This window comes from Prionailurus viverrinus, chromosome D4, assembly GCF_022837055.1.
Source record: "Prionailurus viverrinus isolate Anna chromosome D4, UM_Priviv_1.0, whole genome shotgun sequence".
NCBI lineage: Eukaryota > Metazoa > Chordata > Mammalia > Carnivora > Felidae > Prionailurus > Prionailurus viverrinus.
The window spans coordinates 62,246,293-62,273,989 of record NC_062573.1 but is presented as its reverse complement, the minus strand read 5'-3'; the positions used below and the strand labels follow the sequence as shown (position 1 = coordinate 62,273,989).

The window sequence follows — 27,697 nt, the reverse complement described above, 5'->3', positions numbered from 1 at the left end:
TTCGCGCACACCCGCGCACACACGAAAACGCGCAAGGTACGGCAGGGGAGCGAGGGCTCGGGGTGCCCCGCGGGGGGGTGGGCATCGCGGGGAGTGAAGCGACGATCTGGGAACGGCTGCATACCGCCAGGCTGAAGGATGAGAGAAAATGACGCGGCGCCACACATCCGACAGGCCAGGGTTGCTGCCGCGCATTTAGGGAACCCAATACGCGTCAGGCGCGCTCCCTTCCCCTCACATGTCTCTGTTTCCCGGGCGTGTGATGCCGGAACACAGCGGGAAAAAGACCCACTTAGAGAGCTAGAGTTGCATTTGGAGACTCCCCTCCCTCTGCAAAAGCACCAACAGGAAGACCCTCCAAAACCACGGATTCCCAAATAGATGGCCCGGAATGGGGGCGGTTATCCTTGGTTACCAATGCTGAACACGTTTTGGTGTTTACAATATTTATTTATTTTTAGGCTAGCTCGCCCTCCCTTTTAGGCAGGATGGGAAAGGAGAACGCAGCGGGGAGGGAGAGGGGAGGGTGGATTCCTATAATAAGAATCAGCGCATTTTTCAGAGCTGAACCGAGCCCGGTTTCCATTTCAAAAAAGGAGACAGCCTCTACTGCGATTGTAGAAGAGACCGCGGTGTGAATTAGGGAAGAGAGGCGTCGAGCGGTGGAACGGTCCATCTCGGAGGTACCTGATCTCAATGCACACACATACAGCGCGCACACACACACACACACAAACACACACACACAGGCGCGCGTCTACCCGGCCAGGATGTGTGCGTGTGTGCGCGTGTATGAACTCCCACATGCTGCTGCTGTCTGCTCCCGGCCAGTGGCACCGATGCTTCCCTCCTCCCCGCTCGCCCCCAGATTCCCCTCCCCTCCCTGTTGCTTTTGTCTGGAGGGTGTTATGGGTTTGTGTGTGTATGAGCGTGTGTGTTTTTGGATTTCAGACTAATTTTCTGGAGTTTCTGCCCCTGCTCTGCGTCAGCCCTCACGTCACTTCGCCAGCAGTAGCAGAGGCGGCGGCGGCGGCGGCGGCGGCGGCTCCCGGAATTGGGTTGGAGCAGGAGCCTCGTTCGCTCCTTCGCTCGCGCTCTCCGCGCTCAGTGCCCGGCGGCAGGAGGAGCCTGCACCCAGGCGCCGCTGGCGGGCGGTAGGCGCCGGAGCCCGGGTGAGCAGCGCGGACGGTGCCCTCCGGCGTCTCGGCCCTCACCGTCCCCCCCGGGGCTGCCGCGGAGGCTCCCCAGGTGGGACGCGCCGCGCCACCTGCCCGCGCCCCCTGCGCCCAGCGGCCGTGGCGGATTCTGCAGCATCATTGGGGGCCCCGTCGCGGAGCCATAGCCGCCGGCAATCTCCGCGTCCCCCATTCAAGGGTCCTTCGCCCGGCCTGGGCCATGGAATCCTGTCTCGGGAACCCTTGCCCTATCTCCCCTCCCTCGACCTCGGGCTTGGAGAGAGGCGGAGGCACATCGGTGGCCCCGGCGGCGTCAGTGCCATCGAGGGGCAAGTTGATTTCTGGGGCCGGAGCTGGGCATTCATCCATCCACAATCCCCTGGCTGGGGTCAGGGTGGGGGTGCCGCGAGCGCGCTTTCGTAAGGGGTCCTGCCCTCAGTCTTAACGCGTGTCTGTTTGTTCTCAGCCCCGAGGTGCGTCCCGGATTCCAGTGCGCGTCTAGCAAGAAGCCTGCGTCCCGGGGAGTGCCGGCAGCGCCGCCGGCCGGTGCTCGGCGCGCCGGGCCATGCAGAGGCGGCCGCCGCGGAGCTCCGAGCGGCGGTAGCGCCCCCTGTGAGGCGGCCAGAGATGCCCCGGCCACTGTGAACGGTGCCGCCCGCCAGGACACGCTCAGCCCCGGCCACTGTAGGCTCTGCGCGCCCGCTACAGACACCGGGGCGAGGGAGAGGCGAGCGCGGCACAGGCCGCCCAGCAGGGGCAGGGGAAGCCGGCCGGTGCAGCGCGGGGACACGTACTCAGTCTGACTCGGGCTGGCACTGGAGGCTAGGGATGTCGTCCTGGACGAGGTGGCATGGACCCGCCATGGCGCGGCTCTGGGGCTTCTGCTGGCTGGTTGTGGGCTTCTGGAGGGCCGCTCTCGCCTGTCCCACGTCCTGCAAGTGCACCGCCTCTCGGATCTGGTGCAGCGACCCTTCTCCGGGCATCGTGGCGTTTCCGAGGTTGGAGCCTAATAGTGCAGACCCTGAGAACATCACCGAAATGTGAGTTACCGGTGCTCTTTCTCCTTTCTTCTCTCCTGGTACCTCGGGCTGGGGCTGGCCAGACGTGTCTGTCGGGGCATGGATGTTGTCTCAAGTCTGGGGAGAAGTCAGACATCGGAGATGCAGGGTTGGGCCATCTGTGGGTTACCTGTATCTCGGGCTTGGGGCTGCTAACGCGGGGAGAAGTGGGCAGTTGAAAATAAGTTTTAAGTATACTGTATGTGCCAATAACATAAATATGTATATTCTTTGCGGGAAGGGATTCCTTATACACTGTATTTCAAAGCCCTGCTGGGTGTGCTTTATAGGCTTTGTGTATGCAATAACTTAGTTTTGGATATTTTTGTTTCATAAGGTGCTATGTGTATGTTGTATTAAGAGAGGTTACAGTAATATTTACTGGAAGGGGGGGTTAAAAATAATGAACTTTTTGAAATCTGTTGAAGGAGCTCAGTCTCTCCCTCAACATCTTTCTCTGAGGTTTGGAGTTCACCAAGTTCCTTTTTCATTTTGTGTATCAGATATGGCTTAGGAGATGGCATCCAGAGCTGGCCTTGAAAATGGTCTGTAAGAGAAGAAGTTCTGAGTGTTGAAATGTGCTCTCTTGAAAGGGAAAATGTGCTCGTGGGAAGCCTAAAAGCCTGGTCTGATTTAATTTGGACCTGACTTCCCAGAGATAAAATTTTGAGACCATTTGGATTATAAATCTTAATTGCCCATTGAACAGTATCCTGGGACCAGGTTGGATGATAAAGCAGGGTGTAGTACTTTGCGACGGACCCCTATGTCCCTGGACGTGTTTGAGCTTGCCCCGGGGCTGATGGGGAAGCAGAATTGTATATTTCGGTCCTCCCTGTGACAAGTACATTACCAAGTGGGGATTCACCAGTGCTTTCTCCAGCATTTCCCTGTCACCTCTCCTAGAGGTGTACCTTCCCCCACAAGGGGGATGCCATTACCTGTATTTCACTGGCATGGGATTTTATTCATTCATGCGGAGGGTTGTAAGGCAAAGTTTCTCCCAGTTTTCCTTATGGTGTGTTTGATGTTAAGATAGGCAGCCCAAAAAGTAGGGCTTGGGCTGTGGCCTTCCGGTTGGCGAGTGCGCATGCTTTTTTTCCTCCCCAGAAAACGCACGCCTGGTTTCTGCCAACGTAGTTGACTGAGATAACCTGTTTTTTAATGTAAGTAAGAGACCTTCCTGGCCTCTGTTGTTCGTTCTGCTGGTGATGCTCACGTTATAAGGCTAGGGCAGAAGGAAATGACAACAGCACAGAGGGGAATGTGCAGGCCTAGCAGAGCTGAGATGTGCTGGGAGCGACCAACTGTCAGGCTGCATCCAGGATGCTGGGATTTTTTTTTTTTTTTTTTTGGCAAGGATTAGAGCAGGCAGTGCCGGAGAGGGTGTGTAGGGCCCCAACTGTGCTGGCCCTGGTTCGCCTGGTCAAAGTGTCTGTGGCCTTTTATCAGGATCTGTGTCTCTTTCACGAGATGAGATGTCAGCAGTCAGATGGAGGAAGCCATATGGAATTCAGAGCCCTTCGGACTATTTTGAGACCAGGGGGAGTGTGCCTTGATAGTCAGACGTCTTGTTTTGTTGTTTTTCAATTCTGTATTAGAGGATGCATGTATGTATAATGAAGAAGGATAGGAGATAGGGCCCATCATTTTCACTGTAACATTTTTTTCCACTTTAATATTTTTAAAGCCATCATCGGAGAAAAGGAAAATAAAACTCTTTAAATTAAAAAAAATATCATTTAAACCTTCATGGACTTGGCTGCCTGGTATTTATATTTATGCAATCAGTGGACTTGAGTTGAGCTTTCTCATATCAGTTCTCATAATTGCTAATTGCTGTTGTTTCTTTTATAGCTGATGGCAGGTTCCTATTTTCCGGCTTTAAAAAAATTGATTCTTTTTTTTTTTTTTAATTTACTAAAGTGTTTGTCAGTTATTCGTTCAGTGGCGCTCCTCATTTCTACTGTTATTTTTTTTTTCTTTTGATGTGAAGCTCCATCGAGAGTGAGAGTTGGGAGGTGTGTAGGGTGAGTGTTTGGGATGGAGAATTTACGCTCCTTAGTGACAGTAATGGGGCTGGTAGATGTGCATTCTGAGAAAAAGTCCGTATCTCAGCTCTGTCCCTCAGCTTTGTTTGAGCCCAGCCGGTTTGTTCCCTGATGTCCTGTAAAATGTATCGAAACCCTTGTTTAGGAAGCACTTCGTATAATTATTTTGAGTTCTGCTGTTTTGATATCAAAATGGACTTGCTTCACTGTCATCCATATATGACTCCATCTGGCTCTTTTTCTTACGTAGTAATATTTGCTTGAACAGCTTTTAAATTCTTGGCCAGTGGATACCAGCGCCAGTTGGAACCAAATTACACATTTTTTTTTTTTTACTTTGTTATTAGACCCAATGGTATTCCTGAAATAACCTGTTTTAAAGTTCCAGCTTAATGGTGCTTAGCTGAAATTTTATGTTTCTAGTTTTTTAAATAGGGGAAATGTAAGTAAACTGTAATTAGAACTTGCTGAAGCCACGGTTTACTGTATCACTTAAAAACAGTATATCACTCAATGTCTATATATTTCGGGGAAATTACCCCACTGTGCTTTTTTAGGGTTCAGAGAGAGCCCATTGGTAGAACATTCTAAAACCATATGCATGGGATTTTATTTTCTGTTTCTACGTGCATATTTTAGGCCCACCTGACATTTCGTTTTAGAGTCATTGTTTGAGCCTGTTTTATCAAAAATTCTCCTAGCATAGTGTCTGTCTCATACTCTTTACCCATCGACACGATATCTGGATCCCTCTCCCTGTCTGTAGAGATGCATCACACCTGCCCAGGATCACACAGCTGCTAGGTGCCAGCTTCTCTTACTCTGAGATGGTTATCCCAAAGCAGTGCTCGATTAAACTTCAAAACAGTACCATTGCCGCACAGAAGTGGAATTCAAGAGTAAAGCCTCCTGTTGGAATTATGTAACTGGCCATTGAGGTCTCTGTAGTATCGAGTGCGAAAATGCTCTCTAAAGGACAAGTTGTGTCTCACCCAAGTGATAAAAGGCACGGTTAAAACAGATCATACTTTTCTATTTTTATTGTGGTCAAAAACACCTAAAACAAAATTTGCCACCTTAATCATTTTCAAGTGTAACATTCACTGGTGTTGAGTGCTAAGTACATTTACATGGTCGTGAAAGGGGGGCATGCATTCTTATATTGCTTTATTTTATAGACATCAGTGATGGCCTTTTTTCCTGAATTTCTTGGGTGTTAGTTTCTGGTTTGGGGGTCATATTTGGAGACAAGTCTAACATTTTTCCTCTTAGTGCAACATAAATAGAATTTGCAGCTTCTGCTGCCAGAGCCTCTATGTGCAATAAATTGTTGGCTTGGTTAAGTGACTGTAATGTTATGTCATTAATACATTGATTTTGGCCCCCTCACCTTAGTAAGCTTTTCCACCGCAATTAATTGCACTAAAAACAAGAATCCTGGCATTCGCAGGCATTCAGTGACAGGCATCAGTTTTTATTAGTCTGATGTTTACCTCTCAGCCCCTCCACGGGGGGTTCTAGAACTTTGGATTGTGCTTTCCGCGCATTTAAGGGCCACAGAGTAAGTTTTGAGTGTGGTTACATAAGCCACACTGGACTTGTTAATAAATAAGGCATTCTAATTTACATCATTCATTATTTAACACAACTTGCAAGCAGCAGTTGAAAACGCACTGTCTTCCCAGTGAAGGTACTTACAGAATTCACCCCAGCAAGACAATGTGGAGCCTTCTTAGTTTCCTATCTTCAATCTCTGCGTTAAGGAGGTTTTTCTTACATTGGGTAAAACAATTGAAAAGTGCCTTGACCCTCCTGACCCTACTTTCTCTCCCTCCGCCCCACCCCCCCCATCACCTCTCATTGACTATACAGGAAAATGTGTTTGATTTTTTTTTTCTTCTCCGAAAAGTGATATTTCCTTATGGGAATCTGGAGTACTCGAGTGAAGGGAAGGGCCTGGGTTATGTGTTATTACAAGCAAGTAATGGGAAGTTGAGATAATGTGGTCACAGTTCCCTAGAGTTTAGTTCTGTTTAAAATCTTTCACTGTTTCTATCCCATAAACCTCTGTTTGTGTCTGCTTCAATATTCCCTTGTAAAGACGTTTTTCTAAGCTGAAAAGTTGGCCGGACAGCTAAGAATTGAGGTCTCTTTCTCCCTAGGAACATTCTGTATGATCTCTTTGACTATATCTGGGTCGTCAGAGTATAAAACCTAGAGTTTTTGTTCAGCTGGGGAAGGGGAATTCCTTTCTTTTTTTTGTTCTTTTCCTTTCTGTATGTTTCTGTTTCTGTTTTTGTTTTTGATTTTTTTTTTTTTTTTTTTGGCCTTTGGTACGAAGCAAGTGCCATGTTTTAACTCATTGCTCATCTTGGCTGTTAGGGAAAGAAACACTATTAAACCACTATTGAGTGCCACACGCTGACATTCAACCCTCCAGACTAACTTACCACTTCTCTAGAGAGCTCCTTGTGGCTTCAAACACCATAGGGTGGAATGAGGCATTGAACCTGCTGCCCCTTGGTGCGATGCCAAATTCTGGTTCCTCTTGATGTTTATAAATCCACTGGATGATTTTTTGGGAGAGATCATTTAGAAGGGCACATGTTTTCCTCATTTGGTATGTGTGAGAGAGAGAAAGGCAGAGGAAAAAACTGAACCTTGGGTTAATAGCCGATTGACCATTTTCATAATCTACTTGGTCTAACTGGTTTAAAACACAAATCCCACCCCCAGGTGGCAGGGGTCTGAGCCCTGCAGTAGCCTGATAATTTCCACCCTACATTTGATTGCTGATCGATCTCCATTAAAGAAGGCAAAGATCTCACATAATCAGGGTGCCTTCTTACCACTTTGGTCTCTGGGCTGTCAAAGGGACTGGGGAGTCAGTAAATATTGATCTGGAAGATGAAGGAGTGAGTGCTTGTGAGGGTTATAAACCTGGGAAGAAAAGTCATGCATAGGTACTGAGTTAACCTGTTTGTTTGTTTGTTTATTTAAAGACCCAAATATCACAGAGAATTGGAGTCAGCAGTGACCTGATCTTTTAAAAAAATTTTTTTTTCAACGTTTATTTATTTTTGAGACAGAGAGAGACAGAGCATGAATGGGGGAGGGGCAGAGAGAGAGGGAGACACAGAATCGGAAACAGGCTCCAGGCTCTGAGCCATCAGCCCAGAGCCTGACGTGGGGCTCGAACTCATGGGCCACGAGATCGTGACCTGGCTGAAGTTGGAAGCTTAACCGACTGCGCCACCCAGGCGCCCCAGCAGTGACCTGATCTTGAAGCAGCCCCTTACTATCTGGGCATGAGCCTGTCAGATGTAAACTGAGGGTTTTGGATTCAGTGCTCAGACAAGTGTCTCCTGGCCCTGAAGTTCATGAAGCTTCAGTGGCAGAGATAATGTGGTTTATACATCGGTTATGAAGTGAAGGGTCATGTGAGAATCTGATGGCCTTTGGTGACACTGTCACATGTGCATGTGTTGGTGTCTGCTCTCAATTCCCCAAAGCATGTCTCTTCAAATGTGAGCCGCTAATAAGACTGGTGGCACGTTAGTGCTGGGCTGCTGAGTCCAAGGTCACACATAGGGTCACTCAGAATTGGTACCACAGAAGGAGAAGGGTCCCAGGAATGCTCTGCTCTGGCGCTCTCAGCACAAACCAAGCCAGTGAAGAGTATAAGGTCATGATGTGTTAAAGACATCGTGGGTCCGGAAGCTCCTTCCCCCAGCATCCAAAGGAAGTGCCATGGCCTTTACTTTGGTGGACCTCCCTTCTCTTCTGCACCCTTGACTGAACCTAACCCCAGCCCACCATTTGAGAAAGTGTCAGAGATGTGAAGAGAAGCATAGTCTAGCCAAGTCTGTGCAAAGCTGTCTCTACTAGAGACAGAGCAATTAAAAAGTGTGTGAGCTGTCGATCCCAAAGCAATGGCCTCATCTTCACATGGGAAGAAATGCATTTTCTGTTTAGATGACTGTGTTTTGTTTTTGTTTTTTAAATTTCAAGACTTCCTCATCTGTAAGCAATTCATACACGAAAGTCCAGCTGCAGAGAAGAGCCTTCATGAATTGGCAGCAGTGAGGGATGCTAACCCATCTTGGCAGGTTGGGTGTGGAAGGAGGGCAGAGCACACGCTGCAGAATGAAAGTTGCTGCCCTGGGAATCTTGGCCACAGTCAAGGGTGGTTATAAGTGGAGGACCCCACAGCCCTTTATACAAAGTCTGTCTTAGCGCCTATGAAAGACCTGTGGCCAGAGCATGCTTATTCTTTCCTGCCCCTTTTTTTTTTTTTTTGCCCCTGACTTCTCTTTGCCCCAAGATTGATGGCTGAGCTCAATGACTGAGCCATTGAGCAAGCTTAAGGATTGCTGACTCCCACCTAGAATTCATTCTGCTACCATTCTGTATGTTGTCCATGGCCTGCACTGAGACATAACTCTAGATTCAGGCAAGGTTTGTCTCCAGGGACCGGGAAGGCTCCCTCCAGACATCTGCTTATTTAGGTCTGAAGTAGGTGAGAAGGTCTTGAGAGCCTCGGAGGGACTGTCAGGTTGATTGACTTGTCCAGCCCTCTCTGGTGGAGCAGGATACAATTCGGGATAGAATCTTAGCCAGTGTCTCGTTTAGGCCTCTGTCTGCTCAGCCCCACTTGCCCAGATTTGGCCTCAAGAGCACAAGCAATTTTGAGGCAAGGGTAGAGATTCACATAAAAGGTCACAAGTTAAAGGGCATGGCAGTGGGAAGGAAGTGGAGTGGGGCTTCACCCCCTGTCTTTGTCCTGCTGTCCATCACCATTTCTACCTGCACCACGTGTTAGACTATCAAGACATCAATGATGTGTGTATTCCTTGGGAATACAGCATCTTCTTGTATAGGATAAAGATGATAATAATCACACACCACCCGGAGTCTCTTTTCTTTTAAAAAAAAATTTTTTTTTACATTTATCTATTTTTGAGAAACAGAGCGAGACAAAATGTGAGCAGGGGAGGGGCAGAGAGCTGGGGAGACACAGAATCGGAAGCAGGCTCCGGGCTCTGAGCTGTCAGCACAGAGCCCGATGCGGGGCGGGGGGCTCAAACCCACAAACTGTGAGACCAGGACCTGAGCCGAAGTTGGACGCTCAACCCACTGAGCCACCCAGGTGCCCCAGAGTCTCTTTTCTATTGCAGATAAAGACCTATTGCTATTCCATACCTCATGCTTGCCTATAATGTTCACATCCAAACAATCCTCTAGACGCACAGACACACATACCAGGACTCTCTTTGTCTATGTGTCTGTGAAGATACAAGTGTGTGTATAAAACACCAGGTGTGGTCCTTTCAGACTTAATTATCTTGAATTGTAAAATTTTCCTAATAATTGAGGATTTACTTCTTTAAACCACCTGGACTCCCCCCACCCCTTTTTCTGCTGAGATAGAACTGACATTTCAGGTTTCAGGTATTCAATGTAATGATTTGGTATTTGCATGTATCGTGGAGAGATCACCACCCTAAGTCTGGTTAGCATCTGTCACCACACATCGTTATGCGTATTTTTCTTGAGAACTTTTAGGATCTATTCTCTTAGTAACTTTCAAATAGACGCTACAGTATTATTAACTGTACTCACCGGGCCCTACATTACATCCCCACCCAGAGTTTTAATTTTGTTTTAATCATTCTGGGTTTCTCTGGATGAGGACCTGAGTGAAGTAGTAAGAGGTTAGTTCTTTGGTTTCCTTGGCCAGAGACCCGTTGTGTCCGTCCTCTGTGATCAGTTCTCAACATAAACAAAATAATCAGTGAGGCATTTGGGGACAGTTGCTACAGGAGTGTGATTTTAAATCAAAAGACAGTGGACTTTTGGTTTTTAGCCTCTGAAACAGAATGCAGTCTAAAAAAGGTAGGTAGGCTCTTCTGAACTTCAGTTTTGGTCACCAAAGTTGTGTCCGCTGCATGTGCCACAGAGTCCCTTCCTGCGGGGTGGCAGAGGGACCTGTGGCCGAGTTCTCTGACCGTTGCCTGCTCGCTTCCCATCGCAGGCCTCGGTTGATTGATGTGTGAGCGTGTAGGCAGTGGCGGGCGGTGCTGGGCAAGAGGGAGCCTACTGGGGTGGCCTCTGTGTTCTCGGGCAAGGCTCGACACATTTCTAGTCTGCTCCCGGGTTCACTCCAGAGCACCTCAGCTGCCACCCCAGGCTCAGCGTTGGGGAAGATTCTGCGCCTGGACTGCTTGCCTTGCCTTCTTGCTTGGGCTTTTTCCCCTTGTCACTCTTCTTTCTCCTTCTGTTTCCCGTGGTGGTTCTCATTTCCTTCCCCCGCGGAGGCCAACAACCACGCATGCACGCTCACGCACACGTACACGCACACGCCCCCTCAGGCAGGCACCTGGCCGCAAAGCCCTTTTAATGGGCTGTCAAGAAATCTTGGGTTGCAGGGCCTGTGGGTGGACCGTCACCATTCCCACTGAACCTGGCGTGACAAGCTTAACACAGCCGGACAGGTGGCAGCGTGCAGGTACCTGGGATAACTGGAAGGAGCCCTGGGCGGCGAGATGGGGTGTGGGTTTCATATCCACACTCTCCTGTCCGCCGGGGGAGCTGAAAAAATCAGAACATGCATATAAAGGGCAGGTGTTCTGATCAGACGCGAACATGTGGATTTGTTGATGTAATTACTAAAAAGTACAGGTGGACCAGTACATGTTGAGTAAGCTGTCCCCGGTGGGGGGAAAAAATCATCATTTTCTGCCTATAGTGCTGCAGAACCTTCCTCCCTGCCGTGCTTACTCTCTACCCTTGTGCCATGTGTGCTGGTGTGGTGTTTGTAAAATGCTGATCTCATTATGTCACAGCTTTTTTTTTTCTTTAAATTTTTAAAGTTTATTTCTTTATTTATTTCGAGAGAGACAGAGAGAGAGAGAGAGAGAGAGAGAGAGAGAGAGAACACAAGCAGGGGAGGGGCAGAGAGAGAGGGAGAGACAAGAATCCCAAGCAGGCTCCACCCTGTCAGCACAGAGCCTGACATGGGGCTCAAACTCACGAACCACGAGATCATGACCTGAGCTGAAATCTAAAGTCAGATGCTTGACTGACTGAGCCACCCAGGTGCCAGGGTGTCACGCCTTATGACTGCCCTGTGGCTCCTCATGTCTCTTAAAGACCAAAGTTGGTTGTTGTTGTTTGGTTTTTGTTATTTAGTAACAAAACAAAACAAAACAAAACAAAACAAAACAAAACAAAAACAAAAAAAGCCGAACACCAATTCAGATCGTCATTACGTTGCTATATAATAAGGCATAGAGCAATCATGTGGACCCAAATACGCAGATCAGCATTAGGTTGTTTTCTACACCAGTAGATCTGTAAAGGAGTACAAATTATAACTGGAAGCTTGTTTGGTGATCTTGGAATTAGAGCAAGGGCATTTCATTCTGCATTTAAAATGTTAAATGGCATTAAGCTAAGCTTGCCCAAGGCATCTATCTCCATAATGGGATCGCCTTCACAAAGGGAATGCAGAACTTGAAGTACTTTGGCCCGGACCTGTGTCCCCTGGATGGACACTCCTTTTTCTCTCCTTCATTTACTGCCCAGCACCAATGCTGAGTGACACATTTTTTCTTTGGAAAGGTTAGTGCTTTCAGCCAAGCTTGCTCAAGCCTGGGAACCGTTCAGATTCTTTACAGTGATTTTTACACCTCTTTTCTCTGAAATGCATTAACTTTATGGTATGAAATTTTATTAGCAATTAGATTTTTTTTTGTTTTAAGTTTATTTATTTATTTTGAGAGAGAGAAAGAGAGCACGAGAGGGGGAGCGTCAGAGAGAAAGAGAGAGAATCCCAATCAGGCTTGCACTGTCGGCACATAGCCCCGGGTGGGGCTCGATCTCAGGAACCTTGAGACCTGTGCTGAGATCAAGAGTCAGAATCTTAACTGACTGAGCCACCAGGAACCCCAGGAATTAGCTTTAAAACATTTTTTTTACATTTATTTGTTTTTGATAGACAGAGAGAGACAGAGCACAAGTGGGGGGAGGGGCAGAGAGAGAAGGAGACATAGAATCGGAAGCAGGCTCCAGGCTCCGAGCTGTCAGCACAGAGCCTGACGCGGGGCTCGAACTCACAAACCGTGAGATCATGTCCTGAAGTCAGACATTTAACCGACTGAGCCAACCAGGCGCCCAGGAATTAGCTTTTTTAAAGTAATACATGAACATGATAAGAAATTCAGTCAGTACAGAGAAGTGGGTCATGAAAAGTTAATCTTTTGTTGCCGACTACAACTCTCTAATCTCTCAGCTTCCAGAAAGAGTCTACTCACATACATGAGTGCATATATATGTCTTTTTTTTTTGTTTTGTTTATACACAGATGAAGCCATGCTATACCCACTGTGCTGCATGTTGGTGTTTATTTACTTAACGCTGTATCTTGAAAATGTTTCTGTATCAGCACATGTACACCAATCTTGTTTTTTTCACAGCAACACAGTAATCCATTGAATGAATAGGCTGCTCTTTACTGAACCAGCCTCCTTTTGAATAACCTTGTCTACAAGCTTCTCATACACATGCATGATTTTATTGATAGGAAAATTCCTAGAATTTGAACTGCAGGGACATTTGCAAAGATGTTTGTGACTTTGATAGATAGTGACGGAGGCGTCTTGCAAAGAGATGACACTCTTTCATTCTGCCATTCAAACTGGAAGCACCTGTTTTTCTACAACTCAGCCAATACTATTTGTTACCAAACCTTTTGACCTTTGCCTGGGCAATAGGATTCACCACTGTTTTATTTCACAATTCTGTAATTATGTTCCAGGTTGAAAGTCTTTTTACATGGAGTAAGTCATTTGGATTTCTTTTTCAGTGAACCCTGTTTGTCATATCCTTAGCTATTTTCTTTTTCTGTTAGGTGGGTGGCCTTCTCAAAAAATGGATTCATAAGACCTATTTAACAAAAAGAAAATGTGTATGTTGCCTGATGTTTTGCTTGTCTTCTGATGTTGGTTCTGGTATTTCTTCTTCTTCTTCCTTTGGTAAAACAATTAAATTCTTTTTGTAGTAAAATTTATTATTTCCTTTATGGCTTCTATGTTGTAAATGTGGCTGCAAGTTTTCCCCTCTCTGAGAGTATAAAATAACTCCATATTGTCTTTCGCTCCTTCATACTTTTATATTTAAAGCTTGGCTCCATCTGGATTTTCAAAGTGTAAGGAGAGAGGTAGCAAAAAGTGTTTTATTATTTTTTCAAGATAGCTGATCAGCCAATCAGGTCTCTTGACACTGTAGATATATAATTCTACTGTTCCGTCAGTAATTTCAACTAAAGATTTAGGCCATTTGGGGATATATCTTATTCTGTTAATCAGCCTGGCTATTTTTTATTACTGAACTTTTTATCTCCTGAAGCTTTATATTATTATTTTTTTCTATTTGAAGTATTAGTCTCACTCGCTAGTCTTTTCTTTCAGACTTTTCAGTTATTTTTGTATGATAATTTTTCCGTAGGAATTGCTTGCCTAGCTCTCCCCACGTTATATTGGTGTTATATATATATATATATATATATATATATATATATACACACATATATATATACACATACGTATGTGTATATATATGTATACATATATATACACATACGTATGTGTATATATATATATATATTTTTTTAAGTTTATTTATTTATTTTGAGAGAGAGCATGAGAGTGTGAGTGGGGGGGGGGGCGGAGAGAGAGGAGAGAGAGAGAGAGAGACAGAATCCCAAGCAGGCTTCACACTGTCAGCGCAGAGCCTGACAAAGGGCTCGAACTCACCAATTGTGAGATCATGACCTGAACCAAAATCAAGAGTTGGACGCTTAACCGCCTGGGCCACACAGGCGCCCCTATATTGGTGTTTTAAATTAAGATAGCATTAACATTGATATGTTTAAACAATCTTAATGAGTCTTAAAAGCCCTGCATCCTCTAGCCTCATTTCTTGCCTTTCCCTTTCTTTAGTGAGACACTCCAGCCTCTCAGGGCTTTCAGTACCCCTAATGGAGCTATACTTTTACTTGACTCCCAGGTTTCACACTGGCCAGCCTCTCTGCCTAAGACACCTTTCCCCTGCCTTCGGTCTCTGGCTAAATTCCTCTGCCTCCCTGCCTCTGGGCTGTGTCCCCACCGTGTGCTTTTAAAACCTCCTGGGTTCCCAACCCAGAACAGGTCACTTAGCAACATAAATGCTTGCCTGGCTACCCTTCCATACACACCGGTAGAATCTTAGCTACCTGAAGGCGAGGGCCACGTGGAGCTTGGTCACGCTCTTCCTTCCCCAGCGCCCAGTACGATGCCCCGGACCTCCACATCACACACGCACACGTGGATACACACATGCGTGTGCTCCTCTGAGTATCTATCACTGAGAATTCCAAACAAGAAGATGTACTAGCTATTCTTTGGGCCATCAACAGGGAAATTTCTAGACATGACTTTTTAAAATCTTCAGGTTAAGATGTTTGTTGAAATAAGGAACCTTTCTGGAATTAAATAGCACATCGTTGGTTCATGCAGAGTAAAAAAAAAAAAATCAATTCACTGTAGAGACATAGCATAGCTAGCTGGAAAGGAAGAAAGGCAGAGGTTTGATGAGGGAGTGTCCAACAGGAAGGAAGGACGGCGAAGAGATGGGAGGATGAGGGCAAGCGGATGAGCAGAGATGCACGACAGGCCGGCTCAACACCAGAGGCAAATTCAGGGAAAAGGAATCGTTCGAGGGACATCTGATCTCCAGCAAACAAATAGATCTAATGAGAAGGATTTGTGCTTTTTCTGTTGTGTAATGGCTAATAATGGCCATCCCTGTGGTTCAATTGCACTTATCCCTGTGACTGCATTTATGGCGGGGGTTCTCTTACAAAGCGATTCTGGTGTGAGATTGCAGATGTGATTTATCCTTCTTGTAACGTGGATGGTAGAGGCTGTTCATTTTTCTTTCTTTTTAAAAGAAATTTTTGTAACGTTTATCTTTGAGAGAGAGCGCAGGCAGGAGAGGGGCACAGAGAAAGAGAGAGAGAGAGAGAGAGAGGGGGTCAGAGAGAGACACAGAATCTGAAGCAGGCTCCAGGCTCTGAGCTGTCAGCACAGAGCCTGATGTGGGGGTCAAACCCACAGACTGTGAGATCGTGACCTGAGCTGAAGTTGAATGCTTAACGGACTAAGCTACCCAGATGCCCAGAGCTGTTCGTTTTTCTTAAAGAACTGCAGACATCAGAAGTGTAAAAAGAGAAGTGTGTCAGGCCCAGTTTAATGTACCATCTGATACATGCATTTTTGTGCCATCGCAATCAAGGTGCATTGGGCTAATCCTGTGAATGTTTCGTGGGGCTTCCTTTTTATTTATGATAATTAACACTATCAGGCATCTTGAAATTTTGATAGTTGTTTGCAAAACTGATCATAAAACAACTGATAGACATATGAGATTGGGAGGCTTTTAAAAATAGACTGGAGAAGTATATAGGTGAACAGATTGTGTTGAATAATCCAAAAAGATAATTCCCCCTTGAGATAAATAACATCCATTTATTTATGTTTACACGATGCAGTATGTTCATAATATACATACAAATGAAAATAGTTTAGACTCTGTGTGTATTTTGAAAGTTAAATTTTTAAAAAGGAGTGAGCATTATGGAACCCACACATAATGTTTAACTCTCATGAGAAATGTCTTAGTTTTGGTTGAGTCACTGGCTCTGCTGCTAAGCCTGGGTGACCCTCTAGGATTTAACTTACTAGCCATTTCATTTATTCTTTCCTGAAATTGCTCTCTCACCCATCAAGAATGTCTTCTGGTGCATTGAGGGCACTCCTGGGCTTTGATTTCCCTCAGTGTACCTTGGAATCTATCTTTCCTTTCCTTTCATTGTATCTTATATCTGTGTACAGCTCAGGGGACAATAGATATCCTGCTGACAGAGTCATCTTTTCCCAAGGATGGCTGGACTGGAGGTCAACATTGAACTCTTTGTACGTACATGTGTTGATTGGCTGATCAACTCATTCATTTATTTAGTCAATTAGTCAGTCAACAAATAGATTTTGAACATGTCCTCCCCACCAGGCATTTTTCTGGGTCTTGGGTAACAAGACTTAAGCCAGCTGCTTCTATTTATATGGCCCATTGAAAGGCATTAGTGGGGGTCCCCAGTCTGGTCACCCCCTTCCTTCTTTCTTGAAGCCCTGTAGGCAGTCTAGCCTCCATGTCAGAACTCCATCTACACCGGCACAGACAGCAGCCTCGGACCTCCCCCTAGCCACACACTGCTGTGCCTAGGGCTGTGCACACCATCAGGAGGACAGGCCTGTGGAAAAGGCCTGCACAGGCTTTGGGAGTAGATTCAGGGTCTTTGGGTAGGGAATTCCAGAATCCTACTGAGTCAGCAAGGAAAGGCGTAGGAGCATCCTGTAGACTCACTGCCTCATATGGAGGAAGTTGGACTGGAGGGACCACCAGAGAGAGGACCACTAACGTGCCTGGACACTGCCCAGAGCTAAGGGAAAGTGCCGGCTGGGCCTCCGCCTTGGGTGTCTGAGCTCTGCATCAGCGTAGGTTTGGGCTGTGGTGATGGTCTGGAATAGAGGAGGCGCAGTGCTTATGCCTTGGGGCTGTGTAGCGGGGTAGGCAGGCTATCCAGACAGCTCCTCTCACTGCTTTGCTCCCTCTCTTCAGGGAAGTTCTCCAGCACCGAGCTCCATGTTTCCAGTAAGCACAGCACATAGAGATCCCCGCCCCCAGACCATATTATAAGCATTGTGCTATCACAGACCCAGACAGACCAGGAGTGCACAGATCTGTCCCTGGCAGTTAATGGGGATTGCTAAATGCCAGTAGCTATCAGTTTCCACCTTTCTCTCTTTCCCGTACAGAGTTTTTTTAATTTCCCCTGAAAGGTCTAAATCTGAATGTAGTATTCGAAGAATCAGCTCATTATGGCTGAATTATTATTATTATTATTATTATGATTATTATTTAGTGGCACCCTAGGAAGATCCTGGGATTCTGAAAACTATGTCTAAAATGTTCCTTTCCTCATTATTTCTTTTTGTGAGTTGAAAAATCACTGAATATGTCTATTGCCGTGTGTATAGGAGGAAAGACAAATTAATGTTTCATTTTCTTTGGGTGTTGGTGTAGGGGAGGGATGCTGGTTGGGAGGCACGATAGCTTGGTGGGTTGAGCCCCCCGCCCCGTGAAGCTGATCTGCCCCTGCTACTTTGGATAATTTACTAAAGCTTTGTCTCAGTTTTCCCATCTGTAAAAGGGGACAATAATAGAATATTTCTCATCAGATTTCTGTGAAGTTAAAATGAGCAGACGCATGTAAAAGGTTCATACCAGTGCCTAACACATAGTAAGAGCTTGGCTATTAGTTTTTATTTGGCGCGGCTATGCTGGATTGTGTTCTGGAGAGTGAACTCTGTAGGGCTGGGGGCCCTAGGAAAATCTTCCCTGGCGGGGTGGGGGTGGGGGGGAACTGGGCAGGTGCTGGAGTTAAGAGGGCAGAGGTGAAAGGGCGTTGGTTCCCTTTTGCTTGTTTGCTATTACTCTCCTGTGTGGGACCTGGCGCACTCAGCTGATTGGGACATTGACCATTTGTGTGCGGAGCAATCCCTGGTCAGATTTAACCACAGGTCATTCAGGTCATGGTCTTTGTTCTGCAACTTTGTTTTGTTGCAGAGTCTTGGTCCATTTTATGTATTAGGCTGTTTGTAACAGGCCCCCTGGAGTCTGGAGGTTATCAGTTAGTTTGTAATTCGTTTTCTCTTTTAACTGTCTCTCTTATTCTTTAATTGTAAAGTCTTTACAAAATGTCTTTTGAAAACTTGTGGTGAAATCCACCTAACATGAAATTTACTATGGTAACCATTTTTTGACAGGTATATTTCAGTGGCATAAGTTCATTCGCAAGGTTGCACAACCATTACCCTGTCCATCTCCGAAACCCTTTTCTTTTGCAAAACTGTAACTCTGTACCCATTAAACAAACTCCCACCCCGTCGACCTCCCCCTCCCCCCCAGCAGCTCCAGGCAACCTCCTTTGTGCTTTTGGTCTCTTGTGAATTTGACTACCGTAGGTACCTCAGAAATATCCATCCTTTTGAATGGTGATACCATCCTTGGATTAAAGTTTTTATGAGAGATTTGTTTGGGATTTTTAGATGCACTCACACTTCCTTTCTGCAAAATAGCTTCTCTTTATTGCCGCCTTACACAGCCACTTATGACTGGGATCCCTTTTCAGAAAAGCAGCATCTTTGTAGTTTCACTCCAAAGAAAGTAATCTCTAACCTTCTATAAAAATGGACTAAAGGTTAACATGCGAAGTGAAACCAGTGAAGATAAAATTGGAAGTGTTGCTCTCCTTACTCCCACAGCCTATAAATGTTGGATGAAAAATTGTGCCAAAATCAAAACAGACCTTCACACAGAGATCCTAAAATTTTACCGCTTGAAACATTCTCTTTTCTTGATGTTATGCCTGATGCTCATTTTTCTCAGTGCCGTGCTTGATCTGTCCTAAAGCTGGAGCAGTAATATTAGTTCCAAAAATGCTCTTCGTATAGCATGATTTGACCTGACCCGAGGCCAAGAGCTTTCAGAACTGTGTTCTGTTGTGATTAGTGCTGACTTGAACACTTCTTAAAATTCTTAAGGCCTGGGCTAATCATTGGAAGTTCTTCTTCACGAGTCATAAATGAAACATTGGTTGGCCCGGAATAACTGGGAAAGAGGAAAAGACTTTTTTTTTTTTTAATACAAGATAATTTATGTGTTGGATTGGAGTTGCAGGAAGATTTTGTGAACAGTCATTCTGAAACCTGAAAACAACCCGGGGAGGCAATTATTTACTAATTTATCTCTTGAAATGACTCCATGGTAATTGTATAAGTCTTGTCCTATTGGTCCTAGTGGCCACCTGATTTGCAGTAAACGAAATGTTACAAATGTCACAATTATTCACTTTATCATCAGTAGTTGAATAACCGGTGATAAACTTTATCATCAGTAGTTGAATAACCGGTGATAATTATTTTACACCGTAAAGACAATAAGGTAAAAATGAGAGGGAGGGGATAAAGAGTGAAAATAGGGGCTGGGACTCCCAACTAACTCAAATGGTTGACATGGTTGCCGTAGCCGAGTGCAACGTTTGTTCTCAGCTTCCTGGCTGTGAAAGGAGAAGCTCATTATTGGTAAAGAGAATGCCTACTAATTCCACAGGAACATAGCTTTGTCTGGCACTATGTCCTGAAAGGAATTTCTTTTGCAAGGACAATGAATGATGTGATTTGCAGCTATTATGAAAAATGCATCAGTAGATTTCATTTTCTCCTTACTGAGGAAGCCAGTGGCGGTTGGGGGGGGGGGGCTGGAGGTGACAAGGGCATAATTCTGCAAGGAAGCTAACGTGGCCCGCCAATTTAATATGCCAGTGCTGTAATTATAAAACTGATACAATGCAAGAGCTCAGTCTCCATCCCCAGTACCCTTTGCTGAACCAGGCTTTGCTAGAAGCTGGGTTGCAGATGATTTGAAGTTGTCCCCTCTGACCAGAGCCTGGAAAATTTTAATCTCTGGTACTGGTTAAGGCCAGATCCATTCTCTTTGGAAACCAGACAAACAGATGGTGGGGCTGACATCCTTTTACAGACGGAGCAGCCTGGCCTACGTGCTCATCCAGGTGGAAGCCACCGTGTCCGTGGATGAAGATGAGCTGGGGAGGTACCAGCAGGCACATCCAGGCCTGCCAGGGAACTAGCCCTTTGAAGGCCCCAGAACGTGGTTAGATGCTCCACTGAGACCTCAGAATTCCTCCTGCAGAGCACAGCAGAGATGGTTTTAGTCGAGAAGCTGTTAGGAGCAGGTGTGACCAGAAGGCTTCCCAGCCAGAGGACAAGTCCGCTCAGAGTCCTGGGGTGCCCCCATCCCCAAGGGGGTTGGCTCCTCGAGGGTCTGCCAGGATGAATAAGCTGCAGAGTGCAGCCCAGGCCCCCCGGTGAGCTGACTCGCGGGTCTGGTGGTTTCATATTGGCCGACGTTAGACGTTACCCACCCCCTAAAAAAATTTTAGCTTAACTATCACTTAAGCCTCTTTCTGGCTATTGGACCATATCCATCCTGGGGCTCTTCACTTAATATGGTGAAACTATGTCACCGTACCTGTTTAGTTGCTTGTCTTTCCATTTACTGTGGTACGTTGATGTGACTGCTCCAGAGCTCTGAGACCCAATGGGGAATATACATTAGAAATTAAATTAGTTGGAAGGAAAAAAATATATATATATGGAAAAAACATATCCCTTGCTTCTCCTGGGGATTGTATTTACCACTCTACCAAGTATAAAATCATACGTGGCTATGTTTGTATCCATTTTAGTTTTTAACAACGGAGGAAGTTTCTAAAGCTTCCAGAATAGGTAGAAGTAACTCTTTTTAAAAAGTGAGGTACTTCTATCGTGGCCTCTGTGTCATGTTATTTGATGAGACTCCTTGTAAGGATGTCTGTGCATGGAGATGCCCTGTCAACGCAGGAGAACAGTTGGAGCCCTGACATCTCAGTGGAGACTACAAGCAAGAATTAAGTCAGGTGTCATATGATCTTTCCACAGGCCAGTGAAATTGCCAAGATCAGTCGGGAATGTGACCGACTGGACATGTGCCCCAAACCTCCAGGGACAGTGTTCCTCAGCTCGTCTTGACTGTTGCCAGGAAGAAATGCTAGTCCAGTTTGGCAGACCTTCAGCTTTGTTTCTGTTTTTTTTTTTTTAAGAGAATGTGGAAATTCAGAATTGTAAAATGGGAAATCTTCCCTTTTTGCAAAGTTGGTGGCTGATAAGAAAAGTAAAAAAATTAAGGACCCTGTGTTGACTGGATGTAGATCTAGACCACATGCAATTGTTGTGACTTCTGGTCAGCTTATAAGGCTTTTGTGTCACGTAATTTGTAGGCGGGGGTCCAGTCCTGAGACTATGTGGAAGGCTATGCTAATAAGTCCAGTGTTTTCTGGGGAGAAGATCAATATATTTTATAGAGAAAGCCAACTTTAAGGTTTTTTTTTTTTTTCATAATCAACTTTTCTGGTCATAAATTGTGGTGTTCCTTGTCGGTAACCACCTTGTTGACAGAGGAATAGATGAGGAAAATGCTGTAGAGATACTCTGAGAGAAACTCAGACTGTAATTTTTTTCTTCATCATATTTTGCTGCAGTTTTCTTATAATGTGTGTGCTGAAGGGAGCTGAGACCTTACCAACTCCAAATGTCCTCTTCCACAGGCGTGGGCACTGGAGGCAGGGTGAGCTTAAGCTCAGGAGCTGGTTAGTGACCTGGCCACGCCTTGAACCTCAGTCTTCTGCTCATTGTTACTCGGAACTAGCATTAATTGAAGCCCCCATATGGGACCTCAGATGCCCTCACGGGATGGGGTGTCCTAATTTCCCCAACATCCTGACAGACAAGGAGGCTGAAGAGTAGGGACTTGCCCCAGGTCGTAGAGCTCGTAAGAGATGAAGCTAGCGGGGTGTGTTTATCCCTCATACCACACCACTTATTATTTTCCAGGCGCTTGAATTATTAAATTCCCAGGGCAGTTGGGCTATTCTAGGAAACTGCAGTTCTCAGAGCTTGGCATTGTGGAAGAATCTGAAGATTTTTCATGTATCTCCTGTTATAGCTCTGTGTGCATACAGGGCAGGAGAGCATCCTGTAAAATGTCCTCATTCCTTTCCATTGACTATTGTTTGTAGGTCAGGATTATCTGGGAAGGTGCACTTTGTAGAAATGGTTTCTGTAGAAACTATTCTGTACCGAGGGTGCTGGATTTACACGTCCAAGTCCTAATGGTGTGGTTTAGTGGCCGTGAGCTCGGAGTCCAGAGGTGGGTAGATCCGGGTTCCCATCCTGTTTTGGCAGCAGTGTGACCTTGGCGAAGGGACCTGGAATGGTTTTGCCTCAGTTTCCTCTTCTGAAAAGTGGACGAAATTATGGTGCTTTCCCGGTAGCGTTGCTGTGTTAAGGGGTCCCCTTAACCCTTGGGTACCCCAGTGCCTGGCACATGGCACTCCACCCGAGGGAATTACTGATGCTCCTTCTATGACCATGGCCAAAAAGAAGCTGGAAGTGCTAATGCCAAACAGTGTGCACTAGTAGGCCATTCGAATTCGGGTTTGGAGCGTGCTCATTTGGTGTTCTCTGCATTCATGTCTTCGCAGTTGGGGTGATGCACCCTCTCATAAGAATGGACCAATCCGTGGGTCTGTTCTCGTAAGAATAGATTAGGACAGTCCTATCTGGAGTCTTGCTCTGGTGCATCAGAGTATCACTTGCACCTGCTCAGGGATTAACTTTCAAAACTCTCAGCATTTTTGCTGAAAAATGGAAGCTGCCTAGCTGTGAGCCCGGGGAACCAGGGGCAGTATTTTTTACAGATTATGTTCCTTATGAAAAAAATCTTACAGCAGAGAGGATCCCATCAGAGTTGAAGTGCCCCACCAGCTGGAAGCCTGGGTGCTTATGGCAATCTCATGGGGGCAGTTTCAGTTCTACTTTTATTAGTTTATTTACTTACTTATTTGGTAGTGGTGGAGGGTGGCCAGCATAGCAGGAAGAGGTTGCATTTGGAAGAGTGGCCATTAGAAATATTCACTGCTGTTGCTATTTCTTTCTGATGTATTTATTGCCAGAGTACAGTTCAGGCAATAAAGTCCTGGCTATAGGGAAATTTCACTTTTGAGCAATACTGCTGTTAAGCTAATACACATGAAGGCAAGACGTGTTAAAAGCACTCTTTGTTACTTTGGAAGATTACCTGTAGAAATTATTTGATAGGCTGTTCAAGCCAACGTGAAATCTTTTAAAAGATGGGATGAGTACCTTTTCCAGGAACCTGCAATTCAGAAATGTTTCTGTGAATTTTCCCTAAAGTTATCTCTCCTCTCTTCTATTTCAAAAAACCTCCCATAAGCTTCTTGTTAAGCGTTAGGAGAGGAAATTCTTTACCCTCCAGAAAATGTCTGAGCGAAGGTCCTGGATGTCAAGTTGAGACTGGAGCAGCTTTCGTGACAATACAGAGTGAAATGGCAAACAGCACAGACTTTGCTTATGTTCACGTTCTTTATCTTTTGACTTTCTGGTCATTCTTCAAGCCCTGACCTCCACTGAAGCCTCTGCTGACCTGCCCAGTCACATCTTGTAGCTCCTTCCACTGTGCCCTCTCAGTATGGGTGCCTGTGCTTCTGCGTGGACCCTTCTTTCCCCTGCTCTCCAAATACTGTGGCAGCGGGCACTGTCCCCCAGGGAGCATCTCCTCCTTCAGGGTTAAGGACCATTGGATCTGAAGATTCTAGTCTTAACATTCTTGAGCCTCAGGGGGTCAGTGGCAAATAAATGCTCATCTTCTGAGGGAAATTGGTTTTTGTCACTAAAAAAATTAGTTGGTTTGAATATGTTGTATGCTTGCAATCTAAATTTGCTTCTGGGTTGGACAATTTTTGCTTTCCAAGTTGGCTCTCTGCCCTCCTCTGTTGTTGTCTTTACTTTGTTTATTTTCTACACGGTCATTTCCTGTTATCACGCATGTATCTGTGTCTGGTCTTTCCAATGGGATAATGACAACTCCAAGTGGAGGACCCGGGGATATGTTTGATTGCTTTAAGCCTGTGACATCCCGGAGCATCAGCTCTGTGCTAGGAAGTGGACAGGAAGTGACACGAAAAAGACCCTTCCCTCCAAGGAGTTTAACAGCCAGTGGGGGAGTCAGATAGGCTAAGAGAAAAATATATGTGTGGGTGCAAAGAGAACCTTCATTCTAATTCTTAATTACAAAGTTAAGAAATACAATAAATGCTAAAAAATGAAGAAAAGAAAAAGAAATACTTGCCAACTGTTTGAATAAAAATGTTCTGATTGAGAAGAAAAAACCCTTTTGGTGTTGCCCAGGAATCAAGCAGTATTCCAGATAATGGAGGGTCCCAGAATCGATTTGGGTGAATTCATTGAGAAGCCCCTTGAATATGTGATTCAGCTTTTAGGGCAATAGATAGTGATTCTGGGATGTAGCAAAAGTGAAGAGCAACAATTAAAACAACCTTCATAATATGAAGTAGGTGTACATTAATATGTACATAATATGTAGACGTAAGAAAGTACATAATATGTAGATGCAAGAAAGAAGGAAGGCATATTTGGGCAAAACAGGAGGGTTGAAGGCCAACGGTGGTTTCTAGACAGATCGCTGATGGAGGGGTGGGCCACAGGGGCTGGGAGGCCGAGTTGGTAAATGGAGAAATTCTTAAGGAGTACCGAATTTAAGAAACCCAAACCCATCAAGTCCCTTCGTTACCATCCAAAGGCTGGGGACTTGCCTAAATAAAAGAGAATGAAGGCAGGGTCTGAAGGTTAGGGCCACAGAAGCTTAGTTTTCCACGAAGAAACAAAGCTCTGCTAAACTCACAAGAGATTCCATAGATGCTGGGACATGGGCTCAGGGGCGAGGTCTTATGCCTTAAAACCCCGGGGGCCTAACCTTTCCAGAACAGAGGTCAGAGGAGGTCAGAGATCAGAGGAGTTAGCAGTTTTTCGGGAGAGAAAGCTCCTGAGAAAGGCTTGTGCCAAAATGGGGGGCCTGCTTCACTGCTTCATGGGGAACGGAACCCCTCATGGAGATGTGCTTTCTTAAGCAAAGTTGGACTCCGTCAAGGGCCCCTAGAGTTTCACGGCACTTTGACTGGAGAGATGGGAAAGCCTGGCCTGTAGGCACATCCTCCGGTTGTGTGCTCTGGCCGGCGCTTTCTCTCTCCTTCCTAACCCTGGGTTGGTCTGAGCAGCTGCTGCTTTTCTGACGGGTCCAGTGAGTTGGGAGAACTCAAAAGGCCTGGTGTGGCCAGTATCCTGTGGGAGGCACATGGAGATCACCAGTAGGGAGCAGCCCAATGTCCTCCTTAATCTGCTGGCTGCTGTCCAGGGCTCTGGGGCAGGGAACAGAAGGCTTTCAGGCTGCTGGCCTTTTCCGTGGTCCAGGGAACCAGGAACTTGAGCCCGGGTGTATTTGACCACCTGATAACCCCGAAGTCCCCAGGTCCAGCTTCCCTGTAGTCACTTCACTTGTATGGCTTTCTCTGTCTGTTTTTCTTTTCCTTCCTTCCTCCCTCCCTTCCTTCTTTCTGTTTTCTTCACCAATATATATAGAAATAGATTTCAAAAATGTATAATGACGTAAAAATATTTTGTAACAGATATCCTTGACTGTGAGCATTAGGTGGTGTTGTTTTCTGTGTATTTTTTAAAGTTTACATAAATTGTTATATATTATATGCACATATCCGTGTGCAATTTTGCTAATTTTGCCTTCTCACTTAGTGTGAATATCTCTTTCTACTCACGAAGATCTGGACCAATCCAACTTTAAACCTTATTTTTTTGTTTGTTTCTTTTTAAAAAATTTTAAAAAGTTTTGGGGTGTCTGGGTGGCTCGGTAGTTAAGCATCTGGCACTTGATTTTGGCTCAGGTAACGATCTCCTGTTCCGTGAGTTTGGGCCCTGAATTGGGCTCTGTGCTGACAGTGCAGAGCCTGCTTGGGGTTCTTTCTCTCTCCCTCCTTCTCTGCCCTTCCCCTGCTTGTGCACATACACACTCTCTCAAAATAAATAAATAAACTTAAATTAAAAAAAATTTAATTCCAGTGTAGTTAACATACCGTGTAATATTAATTTCGGGTGTACAATATAGTGATTCAAAACTTCATACATCACCCGGTGCACATCGCAGCAAGTGCACTCCTTAATCCCCATCACCTGTTTTCCCCATGCCCCACCCACTTCCCCTCTGGTTGTTTTCTGTTTCTTAATTGATGGACACTTGGCTTGTTTCTGATTTTGAGTTCTGACTGTATTACAGTGAATATTCTTGCAGATGTCTCTGTGTGTGGCTGTGTGCAAATTTCTTCCAGGTATATACCTGGAAATAGGATTACTGGGTTGTAAAGTGGGCTGATGTATCATCTCCCGGAATAAATTGTTCTTCAGGGCGGTTGTACCAATTCACACTCCCTCCGACAGTGTAAGAAAAATCCCCCACATCCTTAGAAATGCTTTATGTCGTCACCCTTGAAACACGTCCATTTAGTGGGAGAGGAGTGCTATGTCCTTGTTTTGATTTGAGTTCCTTGTGGGGTGAGCAGTTTGTCATCTGTTTCTTGGCCACTGAGGCTTCCCCTCTGTGAATTGTCTGATACTACCTGGGCTGGTTCCCATTCTAACCCTGAGATTCCTCACGGAGAGGAAGCTGAGGAGAGTTTCTTGAGGGCTAGAGTCGATGAGCGGTGTATAGCCAGCAACTGTGGTGCGGGCATCTCGGCAGATGATGTCTTACAAAGGGTAGCTGTTGGCATCTGGTGGGCACTTAACCACCTTTTAATACAGCTCATCTGTTGGTTTTTCCATTCCGACCGGGAGAAATATTCCAGATTTATCCAAGGCATTCCTGCCTCCTACAGTGGAAGAGTATTTTCTAATGTTCTCTAATGACCATTTTTTTTATTTTAATAATTTCACATGGTACTTTTGATGGTTTTCCACAAAATCTCCTGTCTGGTCTTAGATCGAAGAACTGTTATGCTTTGCTTAATGTCTGGCATGTTTTCATCTCACAAACACTGAATTTACCACTGATGAAATTTATTTCCTTTTCTTTCTTTTCTTGAGTGTCAGTGACTGGAAAGCTTAGACTCACTTTTCTAACAAGCCCTTTTCTAACAAGCATATGCATTTTGAACCCTAATCCCTACCTCTGTTGATATCTCCACCCTTGGTTGTTTTTTTTTTTTTCCTTCTATGCCTTCCATTCTAATTTATACTAGCCCGTTGTATTTTACTGAATACAACCAGGGAGTTTATCAATTAAAAATCTGATGAAAAATGAAATTGAAAAACACAAAGGCCATCAATAACTTAAAGAAAAGTTAAAGATAAATGCTTTGTGCCACAGATGTTGACTAAATACCTATTGCATATTAGGCCCCTGTCATCAGCATGAAGGATACAGTGATGATGATCCCTCCAAGGGATGAAAAACTCGTAGATGATTTCAGAACAGTGACAGCACCATGCTAGCTCAGCTGTAAGACAGGAATAAGCTTCTCTGGAAGTCCTGGCTGTGACTGCAAAGGAAACCTGGCCCATGTTATCTGCCCTTTTTGCTGCCAGTTGCATGAAGGAAGCGCTAATATTTAGGGGTCTCTGGAATAAAGTTCTTGCTGGGAGATAATTTAGAAGAAGGGGGGGTCACTGTGGTCTCTATTGAAAATGTTCGTTGAATAACTTAAATAATCTAAATTGTGATGATTTTGAAACATTTCATAAAAAATCTT

The 27,697-nt window shown here is 45.3% G+C and overlaps 1 protein-coding gene across 2 annotated transcripts in view; it reads left to right on the top strand.

Annotated features, from left to right (window-relative positions):
* The first annotated feature begins 592 nt into the window (after positions 1-592).
* Positions 593-27,697, top strand: part of NTRK2 (neurotrophic receptor tyrosine kinase 2) — a 332,930-nt gene continuing 305,825 nt past the window's right edge. For both annotated transcript variants that reach the window (XM_047831133.1, XM_047831134.1), the window contains exons 1-3: positions 593-683; positions 952-1,172; positions 1,642-2,215. In XM_047831133.1, coding sequence (XP_047687089.1) covers positions 2,004-2,215 — 212 coding nt within the window. In that variant the 5' untranslated portion in view covers positions 593-683; positions 952-1,172; positions 1,642-2,003. The remainder of the gene's footprint in view (positions 684-951; positions 1,173-1,641; positions 2,216-27,697) is intronic.